Raw genomic sequence first — 18,733 nt, 5'->3', positions numbered from 1 at the left:
TTTAATTCTGTTACTCTACTTTTCAGCTCCAGAACATTTGTTTGGTTCCTTTCTATAATTTCTATCTCTATTGATATATTCTGCTTGTTGAGATGTTTTCTTCTGGCTTCTTTGGGCACTTTGAGAATATTTGAACTATTAACTCAAAGTCTTTATCTCATAAGTCCAATTTTTGTGTTTCCTCAGGGGCAGTTTCCATTAATTTCTCCTGTGAATGGGTCATATTTTTTTTTCTTTCTTTACATGTTTTGATTTTTTTTCCTGAAAATTGAACATTTTCAATTTAATTATGTGATAACTTTGGAAATCAGACTCCACCCCCCCTTGTTAAGATTTTTTTTCTTGCTTCCTGTGGGTTGTAGTTGTTTGTTTAGTGACCTTTCTAAACTTTTAAAATTGAATTTAGTTTTTCTTGTGGGAAAATTTGCTATTTTAAAATTTTTAATATGTACTATTCAATGACATTAGTGCCAAAAAAGAAGAAAAAAAAAGGGGGGAAGGATGAGAAAAAGAAAATTCTTTCAGTCTTTGAAGATTGACTCTATGCTGGGGCACTCCTGAAACATTTAGCCTAGCCATTTTCAACTCTGTTTTAGCCTTCTCTTACTGTTTGCTCTGAACCTGAAGATCAACCACAGCTAAAATCTTCGGACATTTTCGTGTCTTTCCTGAGCGTGTGTTCTGCCCTGTGCCTATGTGTAGCTCTCTAAATTCCTTTGTATGCTTAGACACTTTTTTTAATTTTCCAAAGAAACTCTCTTCAGATTTTTCTCCCAGAATTTCAACATATGTATTATTTACTTCAATTGTTACTTCAATTGTATATTTCTGCTCCAATTAGCAGGGATAATTTACTTGCCTTACAATGTTTTCTAGGAACGGAGGGGTCGATTATTAGTGTTGGGGAAGGTGGAAGTTTATGCTTTCCACTTTTTTCCCCCCTTGGTGGTGTTTGGTTGGTACAGAGCACTTATTGTCTGAAAGCTTTTATCTTGGATGTATGTGCTTTACCTTGTTCTTTGCCTAGAGGGTCAGCTTTTCTTAGAGCTAATTTTATCTGCACCTGCTGGCATTTCTGAGTTTCTGGCTTCTGTAACACTCAGTCTGAATTATACAAAGCAAAAAGAAAAACGAAGTATCTCACTGCCATGTTGTTCCTTGGATCTTGAGATCCTTACCTGGTCTGACTTCTCTCTACCATTCAGTTTTCTTATATTTGTTTTTTATTTAATGTTCTGGATTTTTAGCTGTACTTAGTGGGAAGCATATAGAAAAGTACATCTACTCCATCTTGTTGTAGAATTGGAAGTCTACAATTGATTTTCTTGTATTGACTTCATATCGAGTAATTATTAATTTTAATTTACTTAGTTTTCTTTGAAGTTTCTATATATAGTGTCATCTGTGACTAATGAGTGCTTAAGCCTTCCTTTCCAATTTTTATATCATTTTGTGTATTTGCAAATAGGTGCCCAGAAAAATACTGAATTGAAGTGACTGTACCATGTATTTTTGTCTAATACTCTTGAGGTAAAAGTTTTCAGTATTTCATCAGTAAACATAATATTTGTTTTAGGTATTTTTGCAGATACTCTTTATTAGATTAAGTATTCCCTAGTATAAGATTCTCTATTATTAATAGAAATTTGGAAGACAGCTATTTGGCCAACCATTTGGAAGAGATCTGTATTTGTGCCAATTCCAAAGAAAGATGATCCAATAAAATGTGGAAATTATTGAACAACATTATTAATAGCACAGGCAAATAAAATTTTATTGAAGGTAACTCAAAAATGGTTGCAGTACTATAAAACAGGGAACTTCCAGAAATTCAAACTGAATTCAGAAGAGGATGTGGAACAAGGGACATAATTGCTGATGTCAGATGGATCTTTGCTGAAAGCAGAGAATACCAGAAAGATATTTACCTGTGTTTTATTGACTATGTGAAGGCATTCAACTGTGTGGATCAAAAAAAATTATGGATAATATTGCAAAGAATGGAAATTCTGGAGCACTTAATTGTACCCATGCGGAACCTGTGCATAGGCCAAGAGGCAGTTGTTCGAGCAGAACAAGGGGATACTGCACGGCTTAAAATCAGGCTAGGTGTGTGTCAGAGTTGTATCCTTTCACCATACTTATTCAATCTGTATGCTGAATAAATAATCTGAGAAGCTGGACTATATGAAGAAGAACATGGCATCAGGATTGGTGGTAGACTCATTTACAACCTTCTATTTTTTTATATGCAGATGACACAACTTTCCTTGCTCAAAGTGAAGAGGGCCTTAAGCACTTCCAGATGAAGATCAAAGATTATAGCCTTCCATATGGATTACACCTCAACATAAAGAAAACAAAAATCCTCGCAACTAGACCAATAAGGAACATCACAATAAATGGAGAAAACACTGAAGTTGTCAAGGATTTCATTTTAGTTGGATCCACCATCAATGCCCATGGAAGCATCAGTCAAGAAATCAAACAACTTATTGCATGGGGAAAATCTGCTGCATAAGACCTCTTTAAAATGTTGAAAAGAAAAGATATCACTTTGAGGACTAAGGTGTGCCTGACCCAAGCCACGATATTTTTAATCACCTCATGTATACCTAAAAGGTGGACAGTGAATAAGGAAGACCAAGGAAGGATTGTTGCCTTTGAATTATGATGTTGTCAAAGAATATTGAATGCACTGTGGATGCCAGAAACAAGTCTGTCTTGTAAGAAGTACAGCCAGAGTGTTCCTTGGAAGCGAAGATGGTGAGACTTTGTCTCATGTTCTTTGGACATGTTATCAAGGGGCCATTCCGTAGTGAAGAACATCATGCTTGGTAAAGTAGAGGGTCAGAGAAGAAGAGGAGGAAGACCCTTGACAAGATGGGCTGACAGAGTGGCTGCAACAATGGGCTCAAACATAACAATGATTTTGAGGATGGCACAGGACCAGGCAGTGCTCATTTTATTGTGCGTGGGGTCACTATGGTCAGAAATGACTTAATACCACCTAACAACAACAACAGAATAAGATTTCCTATTATTAATACCTTTCAAAATGTTTTTAGCCAAATCTGTGTTGAATTATATAAAATTTTTCTGCATTTATCAATATGTAAATGTTGTGAATCACATTAATTAATTTAAAAATCTTAATTTAACCTTACATAGATATCTTGGATAATATAAATTGGCCAGTGGATTCAATTTGTTAATATCTTGCTAAGGATTACTGTATTAATGTTCACATGAATGTCCATATGTTTTTATGTTCATGTTCATTCTTGTGAGATTGTTCTGTAAGTCTCGTTTATTAGAACATCTTTATTGAATTGTGAAATTAAAGACATGCTGGTGACATAAAAATAATTAAAATTGTTCTCTATTTTTTATTTATGGGGAGAGTTTGTGCAAGTTTGGTGTTATTTCTTCCTTAAGTTCGAAGAATTCACTAAAATGGGTTTTCTTTGTGGAAAGGATTTTAAGAATAAAGTTAATAAATAAATCATATTCTATGCACATTTTGTAAGTCTGCTGACTGCCTTGAATAATTATATTTTTAAATAAATTTTTATATTTTACTCAAACATTGAATATATTGGTGGTATTCCATTGGTCAATGAAATATGAGAGTAAGATTCATTAGCTACTGTTAAGATTTACCACATCCCTTTTCCTCAACACCATCAATATTAGAATTTTTTGCAATAGTTGCACCTTCATCAGTGTAGATCTATTAATGACTACAATAAACAGAAACCAGTTGACCTGTAGCCCACATTAGTTTTATGATATGAATTAAAAATAAACCTCCCACCTGTCCCCTCTCCCTACTTTTGACACCAGCCCAGCATCATTCCTAGCCCCTCACACCCTAAGCCAAGAGCCAGGGTTTAAGCGCATCTGCCACTAGCACTGGGGTTCCATGGATTTTCAATGTCCTCCACCCACTCCAATCACTCCTGATAATGCCTTGCTGGCCAAGTCAGCACAGCGTAGCCATCCTTGGACACCTGGGCAGCATTCCCAGCTGAAGCCCCCTTCATCTTCAGCAGCTAAATGTGAGCGACTCTGCGTGCAACTCAGAGTCTTGCAAAGATTAAGTTCAGGCACCCCAGACACCACCCACACAGCCTACCCCCCAGGCATGTGAGGCCCATGGCCTGAGGAGCACTCCCACTCTCCTTGCCCATCCCCTTCTCCCACGTTTAGCAGCTGCAGACCTGTGGCCTTTGATACTACAACATCCCCTAAGCCAGTAGCTTGTGGCCTGGTCTGGCACACCTGCCCCTTCACCCAGCCACTGGCACAGGGGATGCATGGACTTGCAGTGTATTCTGCCCGCTCCAGTTATCTGTGCCAGTGCCCTGCTGGCCATCCCTGCACAGTGTGCCACACTGAGAAAAGCAAGCAGCATTCCCAGCCAAAACCCACTCCACCTGGTGCAAACAAGCAGGAGTTACTCTGCACTCACGGATGGAGTCAGCCAGGAGTACTTCATGCCCTACGAAAGTTAACTGCACAAACCCCATTCACCATGCACAATTCAGCCCCCCACCCTGTGCTGAAGGTCTGTGGGTCTGAGGAGCACACCCACCCTGAAGAATCTTGAGAGCAGCTAGGGAAAAACGCAAAGCACCTGCAAAGGAGAACCAATAAGACTAAGCTGTCACTAAGCAGAAGAAACTATGCAGCCAAGAAAACAACAGGATTACATATATAAAGCATTAAAGGAAAAAATTGCCAACCCAGAAATATATATTCAGCAAAATTCTCTCTCAAATATGATGATGAAATTAGGTCATTTCCAGATAAACAAAAATTAAGGGAATATGTAAAAACCAGGCCAAAATTACAAGAAAAATTAAGGGAGTCATCCAGGTAAAGAACCAACAACACCAGACAATAATCCAAGACTAGAACATAAAAAAAAAATCAACCAGATAACAACCCAGATGTGGAATTCTCAAAAATAAAACAAAGCAAAAAGACTGAAAATAGGGAACCAGAGACACCAATATGTAAACAACAAAAATGTCAAAACAAAAAAGAGTGAATAAATGGTGTAGTTATAAAACTTCTAATGGATAGGAAATCAAGGCAACATCAAGAAATAAAAAAACAGATTTAAAGTTAGGAAAATACAGGCAAAAACCAAGGTAACCACAATGAAACTAATGATTTCTACCCATCAAAAACCAACAACAACAACAAAAAAACATAAAGACTCAGTAAGCACAAAATAAAAAATAAAGAAATGAAAAGAAAATTCATAAACAAAAAGAACTCAGCACAGAAAATTAAGTGGAACAAAGAAATAGTCAACACCACACAAACACACACACACACACTCAAAACACAACACAACAAAATAACAGCAGTAAACAGACACCTATCAATAATTACGCTGAATATAAGTGACTTAAATGCACCAGTAAAGAGACAGAGAGTGGCCAAATGGATTATAAAACATGATCCATTTATATGCTGTGTAAAAGAAACACACCTGAAAACACAAAGACATAAACAAACTAAAACTCAAAGGAAAGAAAAAAGTATATTAAGCAAACAATAACCAAAAAGGAGCAGGTGTGGCAATATTAGTCTCTGAAAAATAGACTTTAAAGCAAAATCCACCATAAATGATAAGGAAGAACACTATATAAGATTAAAGGGTCAGTATACCAGGAGAACATAAAAATAATAAATATATATTCACCCAATGACAGGGCTCCAAAATACATAAAACAAACTCTAACGGCACTGAAACAAGAAATAGACAGTTACACAATAATATAGGAAACTTCAGCACAACACTTGGTGATGGACAGAATATCCAGAAAGAAATTCAATAAAAGATACAGGAGATCTAAATGCCACAATTAACCCACTCGGCATCACAGACATGTATAGAACACTCCACCCAACAGAGGCAAAGTATACATTCTTCTCCAACACTCATGGGACATTCTCCAGAACACACCACATTTTAAGCCACAAAGCAAGCCTAAACAAAATCCAAAACATAGAAATAATACAAATCACCATCTCTGATCACAATGCCATAAAAGTAGAAATCAATAACAGGAATACCCATCGCTGTCAAGTTGATTCTGACTCATAGTAATCCTATAAGACAGAGTAGAACTGCCCCATAGAGTTTCTGAGGAGCGCCTGGTGGATTTGAACTGTCAGCCTTTTGGTTATCAGCTGTAGCACTTAACCACTACACCACCAGTGTTTCCATAATAACAGGAATAGTAAGGGGAAAAAAAAATCAAATACATGGAAAGTGAACACTATCTGGCTTAGAAACCACTGGGTAATAGAAGAAATAAAGGATAGAATAAAAAAAAAAAAATCATAGAGTCAAATGAGAATGAAAACAAATCTTACCAAAAACTTTGGGACACAAAGTAAAAGCAGTGCTTAGAGGTCAATTTATAGCAATAAACACCCACATCAAAAAAGAAGAAAGTACCAAAATCAAAATATTAACTCTACAACTCTAACAAGTAGAAAGCAGCAAAAGAAGCTTACAGTCACCAGAAGAAAGGAAACAATAAAGATTAGAGCAGAAATAAATGAAATAGAGAACAGAAAAACAATAGAAAGAATCAAGAAGACCAGAAGTTGGTTCTTTGAAAGGACCAACAAAATCTATAAACTATTAGACAAGTCGATAAAAGAAAAACAGCAGAGGAAGCAAATAACCAGAAAGAAAAATGAAAGAAGTGATATCACAAGAGAGCCAACTGAAATAAAAAGAATCAGAATACTAGGAACAATTGCACTCCAAAAAATCTCAAAACCTAAAGGAAATGGACAAATTTCTAGAAACACTCTACCACCTAAACTAACACAAATTGAGGCAGAAAAAATAAACAGATACATAACAAAAGAAGAGATTGAAGAGGTCATTAAAAAAAAAAACTCCCAACAAAAAAAAAAAAAAAACTTTGGCCCAGACAGGAAAGCTTCACTGGAGAATTCTACCAAACATTCAGAGAAGAGCTGACATACTACTCAAACTATTCAAAAGCACAGAAAAGGAAGTAATACACCTGAATTCATTCTATGAAGCCAGCTTAACCCTGATACCAAAGCCAGGTAAAGACACTGCTTAAAAAGAAAACTATAGGCCAATGTCCCTCAAGAATATAGATGCAAAAATTCTTGACAAAATTCTAGCCAATATAATTCAACAGTATATCAAAAAAAATAATATATCATGACCAAGTGGCTTGCATACCAGGTATGCAAGAACAGTTCAATATTAGAAAATGAATTAACATAATCCACCTCAGAAATAAAACAAAAGAATCACATGATCATCTCAATTGATGCAGAAAATGCATTTGATAAAGCCCAACACCCACTCCTGATAAAAAACTCTTAGCAAAATAGAAGAGAAATTCCTCAATATAATAAAGTGTGTTTATACAAAAAACCAACAGCCAACATCATTCTCAATGCAGGGAGATGGAAAACATTCTCTCCTGAGAGTGGGAAACAGACAAGGATGCCCTTTATCATCACTCTTATTCAACACTGGGATGGAAGTCCCAGCTAGAGCAATAAGGAAAGAAAAAGAAATAAAGGGTATCCAAATTGGGAATGAAGGATAAAACTATCCCTATACGAAGATGATGTTATTCAATCTATACATAGAAAACTTCAAACAATCTACAAGAAAGCTACTGGAACTAATAGAAGTTTTCAGCAAAGCAGAAGGATGCAAGATTAACATAAAAATGTAAGTTGGATTCCTCAGAACCAACAGAGAGAACTTAGAAAAGACTATCAGGAAATCAATACCATTCACAATAGCTCCGAAAAAGATAAAATACTTTGTAATAAATCTAATCAGGGATGTGAAAGACCTATACAAAGAAAATTACAAAACACTACTGCATGGAAAACAAGAGACCAACATAAATGGAAAAACATGCCATGCTCATGGATAGGAAGGCTCAACATTGTGAAAATGTCAACACTACCCAAGGTGATCTACAGATTAAATGCATACCAATACGAATTCCAAAGGCATTTTTTAATGAGATGGAGAAACTAATCAACAACTTGATAGGGAAATGAAAGAGGACCTGGATAAGTAAAGCATCATTGAAGAACAAAGCGGGAGGCCTCACACTACCTGATCCTAGAATCTACTATACTGCCACAGTAGTCAAAACAGCCTGGTACTGGTACAATGACAGACACATAGACCAATGGGACTGAATTGATGACCCAGACATAAATCCATCCACCTATGGGCACCTATGGGCAGCTGATATTTGACAAAGGGCCAGAGTCCATTAAGTAGGGAAAAGACAGTCTCTTTAACAAAGGTGCTGGCATAACTGAATGTACATCTGTAAGACACTGCACCAAAGAAGACATTCAGGCGGCTAAGAGACACAGGAAGAAATGCTTGAGATCATTAGCCATTAAAGAATTGCAAGTCAAAACTACAATGACATTCAATCGAAGCCCAACAAAACTGGCACTACTAAAATATCTGAAAATAATAAAAGTTCGAGAGGGTGTGGGGAGGTTTGAACTCTTATGTATTGCTGGTGGAAATGTAAAATACTGGAACCTCTATGAAAAATGATGTAGCATCTCCTTTAAAAGCTAGAAATAGAAATATCACATGATCCAGCAATCCCATTCCTAGGAATATATCCTAGAGAAATAAGAGTCATCACATAAATAGACGTATGCACATCCATGTTTATTGCAACATTATTCACAATAGCAGAAAAATGGAAACAACCTAAGTGCTATCAATAGATGAATGGATGAATAAACAATGATACATACACACAATAAAACACTATGCAACAATAAAGAACAATGATGAATCTGTGAAACATCTCACAACATGAATGAGCCTGGAGGGCATTATACTGAGAGAAATAAGCCAATCACAAAAAGACAAATATTGTATGAGACCACTATCGTAAAAACTCAAGAAAAGGTTTTCACACACACAAAAAACAATCTTTGATAGTTACGAGGGAAGGGTATGCAGGGCACATCACTAGCTAGATAGTAGAAAGCATCAACTTTGGTGTAGGGGAAGACAACACAGATACAGGGAAAGTCAGCACAACTTGACCAAGGCAAAGCTTATAGAAGTTTCCCAGCCACATCCAAACACCTTGATGGACTTAGTTGTCGGGGAAGGGGGCTCAGAACTATGGCTTCAGGAGACATCTAGGTCAACTGACATAGCTTATAAAGAAAATATACAACATCCTACTTTGGTGAGTAGAGTCTGGGATCTTAAAAGCTTTCGAGCGGCCATCTAAGACACATCTATTGGTACCATCTTGCCCAGAGTAAAGAAGAATGAAGAAAACCAAAGATACAAGGAAAATATTAGCCCAAAGGACAAAAGGATCATGTGAACCACAGCCTCCACCAGCCTGAGCCCAGAGGAAGTATGCGATGCCTGACTACCATCACCAACTGCTCTGACAAAGATCACAATAAAGAGTCCTGGACAGAGTGGGAGAAAAAAAGGACAATAAAATGAAAATTCACGCAAATAAATCGGACTTAGTGGTCTGACAAAGACCGGAGGGACTCCTGAGACTATGGCCCTTGGACGCTCTGCTAACTCAGGACTGAAACCACTCCACAGCTCACTTTTCAGACAAAGATTAGACAGACCTATACAACAAACAATAACAAAAACACACATGAGGAACGTGCCTCTTAGTTCAATCAAATACACAAGACCAGTTGGGCAACTCCTGCCCAAAAGGAAGACGACAGGAAGGGACAGGAAAACTGGATGTATGGACACAGGGAATCTGGGGTGGAAAGAGGAAGACTGCTGTCACATTATGGGGATTGCAATCAATGTCACAAAATATTTTATGTATCAATTTTTGAATGAGAAACTGATTTGCACTGTAAACTTTCACCTAAAGCACAATAAAGTTAAAAAGAAAAATAAACCTTTCTTGTGCTAAGTGAATATGATTTTAGGTATTGTTTTTGAGTTCATTATAAAGCGGCCTATTTGACTAATAGTATCAAACTGGTGGAATTTTTTTTTTTTAAACCTGAAGTCTACATATTTTATTTAAATAGGAGTATTAGATATTGGATTAAAGATTAAATGTATAATATATGTGTTGGTTACCATATAAAGTCCTTAACTTTGTGTCTCAGTATTCTTAATATAAATTTGTTCTTTTCTTACAGCATTTGATGTTACATTGTAAATGAACATAGCCTTTGGAAAGAATAAAAGCAATTCAAATTGCTAGTGTGGTTAATAAATTCTGAGAATTTACTTACACACAAAGAAATACTCTTCAATATGGGTATTTCCTTGAGAATTTCTAGAACGCCTTATTTAGACATGTATTCTAATTTATTCTGTAGAATATTTTCTTTTTATTATACACATGCTAAGAATTGTGACTTTATTTTGCGTGGTTTTGGTCATGTCTTACTCCAAAATGGTAAATAGTTATTTAATTCCTAAGTATCACTTTTTCTAGATATTTTTGATTAGTGGGAAATTCTGGAAGCATAGATAGACTCTATATTAATCTCTTGCAAAATCAACTAGATTATATCTGTACGATTAATTGCCACAATTCTGTTCAAGTTTAAACCTCAGCTACCTCATCCGTTAGTAGTAATGTTCAAATACAGACTGAGAATTCAGATATAGACCTCTCTGATTACAAAGTGAATTCTTTATAGATGAAGTAATACCATCTATAGGTGCATGTACTCTGAAATGCATTACTTGATTAGAAGCTCAATGTTGAAATACCATCTGATTTATCTGATAAATGTGATGGCATATCCAAAAGTGTTCCGGTGTCTATATAGGGTTTCAGAGTTATATAAAAAGGCTTGGTCAATTCTTGCTTCTGTAAAACCTCTCAAATAGTTTCCTATGTTTCACTGAGAAACTATTTCCAATTTACAAGTTATATTTCCAGTATGGTAAAGGTAAACAGCTCTTCAACATCTCCTCCCTAATAATTAACTCCCAATTCCTAGAAAATTACATCGTGATTGGTATAAAGTGGAGGTGCAATGAAAGCAAGGGAGGCCTTCAGTGAGAAGGATTAACACAGTGGACAAAACAATAGACTCAAACATAACAACGATCAGGAAGATGCTGTAAGGTTCTGTCATACATAAGGTCAGCATGAGTTGAAATCAACTTGATGGCAACTAACAACAACAACAATCATTACTGTATTGATCAAAGATCTTAAAGCCTCCTTTATTCATTCAACAAGTTGGGCTTTTTAGTAGATGTTAGGAATATAAAGATGGTAAAGATACAATCTCAGCCTTTGAGGAATTTTCCAAACATTCTTACCTTCTGTGCCTGTTTGCTGTACAAATTAGATATTGAAATAGCTTCTATTATCCACTGACTAGAAAAGTTATAAATATGAAAATACTTCATAGCCCATTTGTATATTAAATTTACATTTTATTTGGGACTAATATATTCTAACCTTGAATGTCAATTTAATGTTCTTATCTTTGATTATAAAATCTCAATAAGCAGTAACCAGACCTATGGATTAGTTTAATTCTAAGCATAGAACCTATGTCAGTGAGCTGTTCCTCGATGATGATGGTGACAGTAACATAACCTATCCCCAATAACTGATAGAAGTAAAAATGTCATGAGCCTATTTCTGCACGCTTTACAACATCCTTCAAAAACAAACAGCAGTAGATCAGACTGTTGTTGCATTAAGGCAAATTAAGTAATTTAGAATTTTACCACCTGCATCTTACTGTTACTAAAAAAGCTATTTTAATGAAAAAATGATTGGTGAACCCTGTTATGAACCAGGCACCAAGATAGACCCACTCATATTTATTGTCATTTTTAGTCCTCACAACAGCACTAAGAGGTGGGCACTTGTATGCTACAAATGGGAAAATTAGGGGTTCAATAATTAAAATGACTTGTCCAGATACACTTGGTTTGCCATTCAATGAGTTAAGTTTGAACTCAAACTATCAGTAAATTGCTCTCTCATTTACACTATTGGATGGTGAGTGAGTATTGTGGTGACGTGAGAAAGCTAATATATCTCATTTGTTTATTGTCAGGCAGTCATTTAAATCTAATGAATTCTAATTCGTTTAACTGATATCTCTTTAAATGTTTATGACAGTAAGAAATACATGTAAATTCCTTATCAATTAACTGCAAACATTTAGTTAGAATAAGATGCACCTGATAAAAAAAATAGAACCTATGTCAAGGTAGAGAAGAAGATGACATGAGAGCTCGAAAGAGTGGTTTGTACACTATGCAATGGCAAACTGAATGGAATAAAACTTGGTCAGATGAATGGATACCATGGGCGAACACAAATGGATAGAAAAAATAGTAAGCAGATTTACTTCAAAAAATAAAAGAAAGCTGAAGACAGAATAATTTGGTTTGACAGAACTTTTTCTAAGTTATAATTCACATTTAATTCATGTAGCTAGAACTATGATTATTATTTAATAAAAGAAAATAAAACTAGCCTACCATCTCCTAATTCATTAGTCATTCAAATGACTATTCAAAAGTCATTATTCCAACCTCAGGTTCTCTACCTTCAAAAAACTCCCTTCAACTTCTTATGTCTCTTGTTTTTTCTTAGTAAGTCCACTCCTGTCCCACAGCTTCCACATGGCTGATTTGACATTTTTGTTCCGTAGTGTGTAGATGAGTGGATTCAGCATGGGGGTAACAACATTGTAGAGCACAGACACCAACTTGTCCACAGAGAAAGTGGAAAAAGGCCAAGCGTAGATGAAAATACAGGGTCCAAAAAAGAGTGTTACCACCATGAGATGGGAGGCACAGGTGGAGAGTGCCTTTTGTCTCCCCTCCTTGGATCGAATCTTGACCAGGATAGTGGTATAAGAAGAAATCAGAACCACAAAGGAGCTGGTAGAGATCAACCCACTGTTAGACACCATTAGTAATTCAATGACAAAGGTGTCTGCACAGGCAAGTTTGATGACAGAAGGAACATCACAAAAGAAGTTGTCCACCTGCTTTGGCCCACAAAAAGGCAGATGGTTAGTGAGAATTGTCTGAACAATGGAGTGCACAAATCCCCCAGTCCAGGAAGCAGCTACCAAAAAACAGCATAACCTTCGACTCATGACGGTGGTATAGTGAAGGGGGCGACAAATCGCAACATAGCGATCATAGGCCATCACCGTGAGCAGGAACATTTCAGCTGCCCCTACAAAATGAAGGAAGAAGAGTTGCACAATGCATTGGTCATAGGTAATGAGCTTTTCATTTTCAAGGAAGTCAGCCAGAAGCTTAGGAGTAGTTACAGTTGAATAACAGAGATCCAGGAAAGAGAGATTGCCAAGAAGGAAATACATGGGTGATGAATTCAGGCAGTTATCAGAGACCACTGTGAGCATGATGAGGACATTGCCCACCCAAATGGACACATAGAAGAAGAGAAATAATACGAAGAGCCCTGCCTCTATAGCTGGTGTCTGGGAGAAGCCTGCTAGGACAAATTCTCTCACAAATTCTGTCTGGTTTTCATCCATTTGACCTGGCTCCCCCTAAGGGAAAAAAAAAAATCTGGAATTAGTAACATTAAAAAGGAAGGGCATATTTCACGCCAAATTCAAAAATCTGCTCATAGCAAAAGAGATATATTTTCTCTAGGATGTATGCAGATTGATTACATAAGAGAAATTATTTCATCCTTAGCTGATATATATGCTTTCCAATGAGTTCCAGCCTTGACTCATTGATGAAGTGGGCTAAGATGCTTTGGAGCATGAAGTCACCTGGTCCTGGTCCTTCAACTTTGACTTGATTCATCCCTTTCTTTCATCAGTCAGTATTTTCTTTCTCTCTCCTTCATGTTTAGTCTCGAGGAATATGCTACGTTTCCTCAAGATACTAATATTTAAAATATAAAAACCTTTAGGGGGGAAAAAAAAAAACTTGAAGGGAGAATTTCAGGAGAAATTTTAAGATTCCAGAGAACAGATTTTAGGGTGGGTAGAGGTTTTATTTGGGAAAGAAAGTCATATTATGTAGATGGTTAGGCTACTATGATTACCCTGTGCTTTTTCTTCCCCATCAAGCTAATTTGGGTGAGGCTGTCCCTAATGGAAATGGCTGCAGGAAGGATCACATTTCATGTTAGGCTTATAGTTATTTCATCAAGCCCTACCTAAGTTTCCTGATGGCCTGTCCAACTCATTATTGTCTGTATAATATACTTGTCATCTTAAATCATACTGTGGGCATAAAGGCACAGATTATACTTTTTATGATTCAAACACGATCATAAAATAGCTCCTCATGCATTCGAATGACTCTCCCTTTTGACTATCCTACCAAATTGAGTAAAAAAGACTTGCTTCTCTAAAATAAAAAAATTAGCAATTCTTGTGTGTGTGTGTGTGGTGTGGATTTTATCCATCTCTGTGTAAGCAATGAGTAGAAGGTGCTATTACCTGAGATGAAATAGGTGATAGTTTATTGAGAACTCTGGGGCTTGTAAGAGCTGCTATTGAGTCATATCCCACAGCCAAGTTCTGTGCGACACTGAGCAACATTTTGAGGAATTAACAAATATTTCATAATTTAAAGTTTAGAATAATTTGGAGAATTTTCTTTATTTTGTAGTTTGTATCGCCTCTAAATCTATGAACCGCATACTTGCATTTGACCAAATCAATAAAAATAAAAATCTTTTCAAGAAAAAAAATTTAAATAATATAATTAGCATAAATAAAATGTAACAAAATAATATACTCCTTAGTCAAGGCTATTATGTAACTATAATATTTCATTTGTATTATGCTCTTTCATAAAAAAATTAAGAAATTATATGAAGAAAATACCTCAAAATTTAATATTATTTTATCAAAATGATGTTTACAAAGAGCTTCATTAACATGGAAATAGTTACATAATAAATCAAAAAGGATAGCAAGTTATTTTTAAAATATGTTAAATCTATAAATGCAGAAAATTAAACTGTAAGAAAATAGACTAATGGTAAAGACAATGAAATATTTATACACGTTGATGTTGAGTATTGGGACTTTCTTCTTTCTTATTGATAATTTTCATTTTTTTATAATTGAACTCAATTATATTTATGATAAGTATATAAACTTTCTATGAATTTATGTGAACCTATGCATATCCCCAGGTTTTATGACTTACCATTTTGTTTTTATATAAAAATTTAAAAAAATGGAAATTGTTAGCATCCTTCAACTTACTTGTTATTTACTTACAGTAACTAAATTTCGGTGAAATTTCACTCGGTTATTAACTATATAGTTTATTTTGAGATTAGCAGTTGTTGTCCAAGTACAACAAAAATAACCTCAGATTTTTTCAAGATGGATTTGTTTTGCAAAATATATTGCACTAGTTATTCAACTTTTGTGGTTTTAATTGTTTTTTCATTACCAAAAATAATGCATGCTTATTGCTGAAATTTAGAAGCAAGAAAAATATGAAGAAAATAATCACTCTCCCAATACTCAGAGGTAAACACTGTTAACTTTAACCAAAATTCTTAAACTCCTTTTAAATTTCATTGTTTTACGTACTTGATATAACATTGTACATGCAATTTGATGTACTACTGAAGAAGACTGCTGTAAGCATTAAGTGCTGGTCATATGGTAGCAAGAGACACTGTGTCAAGTAGATAGATACAGATAACAGGGTCATGAAGAAAGGCACTCACTACAATAGACTTTAAGGCAAATTACATACCTTTTGTCTATAAAACATAGATTTTTAGATACTACAGTCACAGATGCCTAACACATTAACACTACAGAACTGACCCAGTCAAGAAGATAAATAAAATAGGGTAGAACTCTGGTTACGCTAGAAATCATTAAGAATTTTTGATGTTTAGGGACTTAGGGATTTAGGTACTCATAGTCAAATCGCAAAGGGAATCATTAGAAAAACTTTAATCACAACCTTTTGCCAGAAAGTATGGAACGCAAAAATGCATGTGTATTGGGGTTATAGTGTGATACAAGAGTAAAAAGCAAAGAATGGAGGGGGAAAAAAAACCTGATGTAACAGACACAATAATGTCAGTTGGGTTTTACTGAGGAGAGTTAAGTGCTCTCCTGGACCACAGAGCTGAGGCTGATGGGAAGGATAATGGAACATTAAGGAAGATTTGACTACATGTGGCTTGCGTTTCTCCTAAAACTACCACTTCACTTGTGCACCTTTCCCCCCTCTGGAGTACCTTTCCTGAACAGGGTTTTTGACTTCAGATTTTATTTCATTTTATTCTTTCAAATGTGATAGAAATATGTAAAGTAAAAAGAGGATGGGATGGAGGGAGGGAGGGAGGAAAGAAAGTAGGAAGATAAAAAGACACACACATAGAGATTGAGATTTAAAAAGCTTTTTTTTTTAACATCTCTAAATCAGATGACTGAATACGTGTTACACTACCACTATCTACACGTTTTTCTACAACTTGATTTTATTCCTCAGAAGTACATTGTGGATATCCTTGAATGTTTTCATGCACTGTGTCCAGATCTAATTATTCTTAACTGATACATAATCTTTCAAGATCGTGGGTATGCTATAATGAAATAAATACTCTATCAGTGGGCATTTAGGCAATCAATTATTTATCACTATTACAAATCGTGCTCCAATAGTAGTTCCTCAGACACTTATTAAGTATTTTTAAGGCAGATAATCCTGAGAATGAAATTTCTGAGACAAAAGCTGACAATTTTTTTTTCCCCCCAAAAGGTTGTACTAATTTACACTCACTGGGATAGTGTATATACAATGTTCTGAGAAAATAAATCAAACAATGCAGGGCTCTTTGGGTCAGAACAAGTCATGACAATACTGACTGGTACCAAACACACTGCTGTCGAGTCAATTCTGACTCATAGCGACCCTACAGGACAGAGTAGAACTGCTGGATAGAGTCTCTAAGGAACGCCTGGTGGATTCGAACTGCAAACCTCTTGGTTAGCAGCCATAGCTCTTAACCACTGTGCCACCAGGGTTTCTCTCGCTGGTACGGTCACAAGCTTTTATTACTTACACAGCAATCAGGGCAAAGAGGAACAGAGAAAGGTTTATCCTGAGCCAGTCTCCCCAGTAAGGCCGTCCAAGGGTGTAATGTTTAGTTACCTCCATGCACACCTCTTGTTGCATCATGGATGAGAGACAGAAGAGGCAAGGGACCCTGGGTTTATAGCAGGGACCAAAGGAGGGAGGAGAGAGAGGAGGGTTTCTTTGTTGAGAGGCAGAGAGTATATTGTAACTTTCAGCCTTGTGGGATGGAGGAAACACTCTTTTCGTGGCTTCAAAGAAACACTCCCTCTTTCTCCAACTACAAGATTACATTTCACAAACCTACACCTGCTAACTGCACAGTGGATTAGAAAAACACCAAGCGGTCAGTTCCTCATGGGGCACACTCTTTGATGTTGCCCGTAGAGACAGTGGGGGCCATACCGCTTAACCTCTAGTATATGACCCTATTTCCATACTCTTTCCAACAGTGGATAATATATTTACTTTTATTTTAATTTTTCAAATGTGCCAGCTAAAATTTATATGTTATTATCTTAGTGTGTGTTTGCCTCATCATCAATGAGAATGAACACTTTTTCGAGGGTTTATTATATATTTTTTCTTTTGTGAATTGCATGTTCATAATATTTTTCACTTTAGCTATGGAGTGTTTATCAAAATTCTTTATTAACATATAGAAGAGCGCTACATTTCAAGGATATTACATGATTCAAATGTTTGAAATATTTATTCCCAGCCTACCATTGTATATATATAACGGAGGTAAAAATTACATAAAGTACACAAATCTAAAATTTAAAATTGATCACATTTTTACTTTTATAAATTTTTCAATCAGATGGAAATATAAAACATTAACTACCTCAGATGGCTTCTACGTGTCCCTATCTCAATCAGTAACCTCCAAAGATTACCTCTTTTATAACAAACTTTGCTTAGTTTTGCATGTTTGAACTTCATATAAATGGGATTACTAGTATATACTCATTCTGTGTGTGTGTGACTCTTTTCACCTGGTATTATGTTTGTGAAATTTACCCATGGTATTACATGTATTAGTGTTTGTACATTTTTATTGCTAAGAGCCTTGTTGTCGCTTCCATTCTGTGAACAGAGCCCTGATGGCAAAGTGGTTAAGGGCCATGGCTGCTAACCAAAAGGTCTGCAATTTGAATCCATCAGCTGTTCCTTGGAAACCCTATGGGGCAGTTCTTCTCTGTCCTACAGGGTTGCTATGAGTCGGAATCGACTTGACCGCAACATTTTCCTTTTTATTGTGTGAATAAGCTATAACAACATTGAGTGTTGTCATACATGAACATGATATATCTTTCCCCTTATTTTATATATCTCAGTTATGTTTTGTAGTTGTGTGTGTGAATGTCTTGTATAAATTTCATCATATTTAATCTAACAAATTTGAAGTTTTTACATTATTGTGAATTTTTTTATTTTCCTTTAATTTTTTTGATTGTTGTAGCAACATTGGTATTTTTAGTAATCTCTAGTATTTTGCTCACAGATTCTACACTCACCGTCACATCATCTGCAGAAATATGACAGGTTTGTTTTATTTTACTTTTTTCCTGAACTCCTTTTTCTATCCAGGATCTCTTGCCATTCCAT

General features: G+C 35.7%; 1 protein-coding gene across 1 annotated transcript; it reads right to left on the bottom strand.

The window, feature by feature from the left end:
• Positions 1–12,075: 12,075 nt before the first annotated feature.
• On the bottom strand, positions 12,076–13,648 carry LOC100673810 (olfactory receptor 4Q2-like). The gene has a single exon (XM_003418694.3). It carries the CDS (start codon positions 13,579–13,581, stop codon positions 12,640–12,642), a length of 942 nt encoding a protein of 313 aa, XP_003418742.2. The 5' UTR covers positions 13,582–13,648; the 3' UTR covers positions 12,076–12,639.
• Positions 13,649–18,733: the final 5,085 nt, after the last annotated feature.

This window comes from Loxodonta africana, chromosome 10 (assembly GCF_030014295.1).
Source record: "Loxodonta africana isolate mLoxAfr1 chromosome 10, mLoxAfr1.hap2, whole genome shotgun sequence".
Taxonomy (NCBI): Eukaryota; Metazoa; Chordata; class Mammalia; order Proboscidea; family Elephantidae; genus Loxodonta; species Loxodonta africana.
This window is presented reverse-complemented; position numbering and strand designations above follow the sequence as displayed.

What these genes read in the sequence shown, in the direction of transcription:
- LOC100673810 (XM_003418694.3), bottom strand. Translation starts at nt 13,581, where the DNA reads ATGGATGAAAACCAGACAGAATTTGTGAGAGAATTTGTCCTAGCAGGC.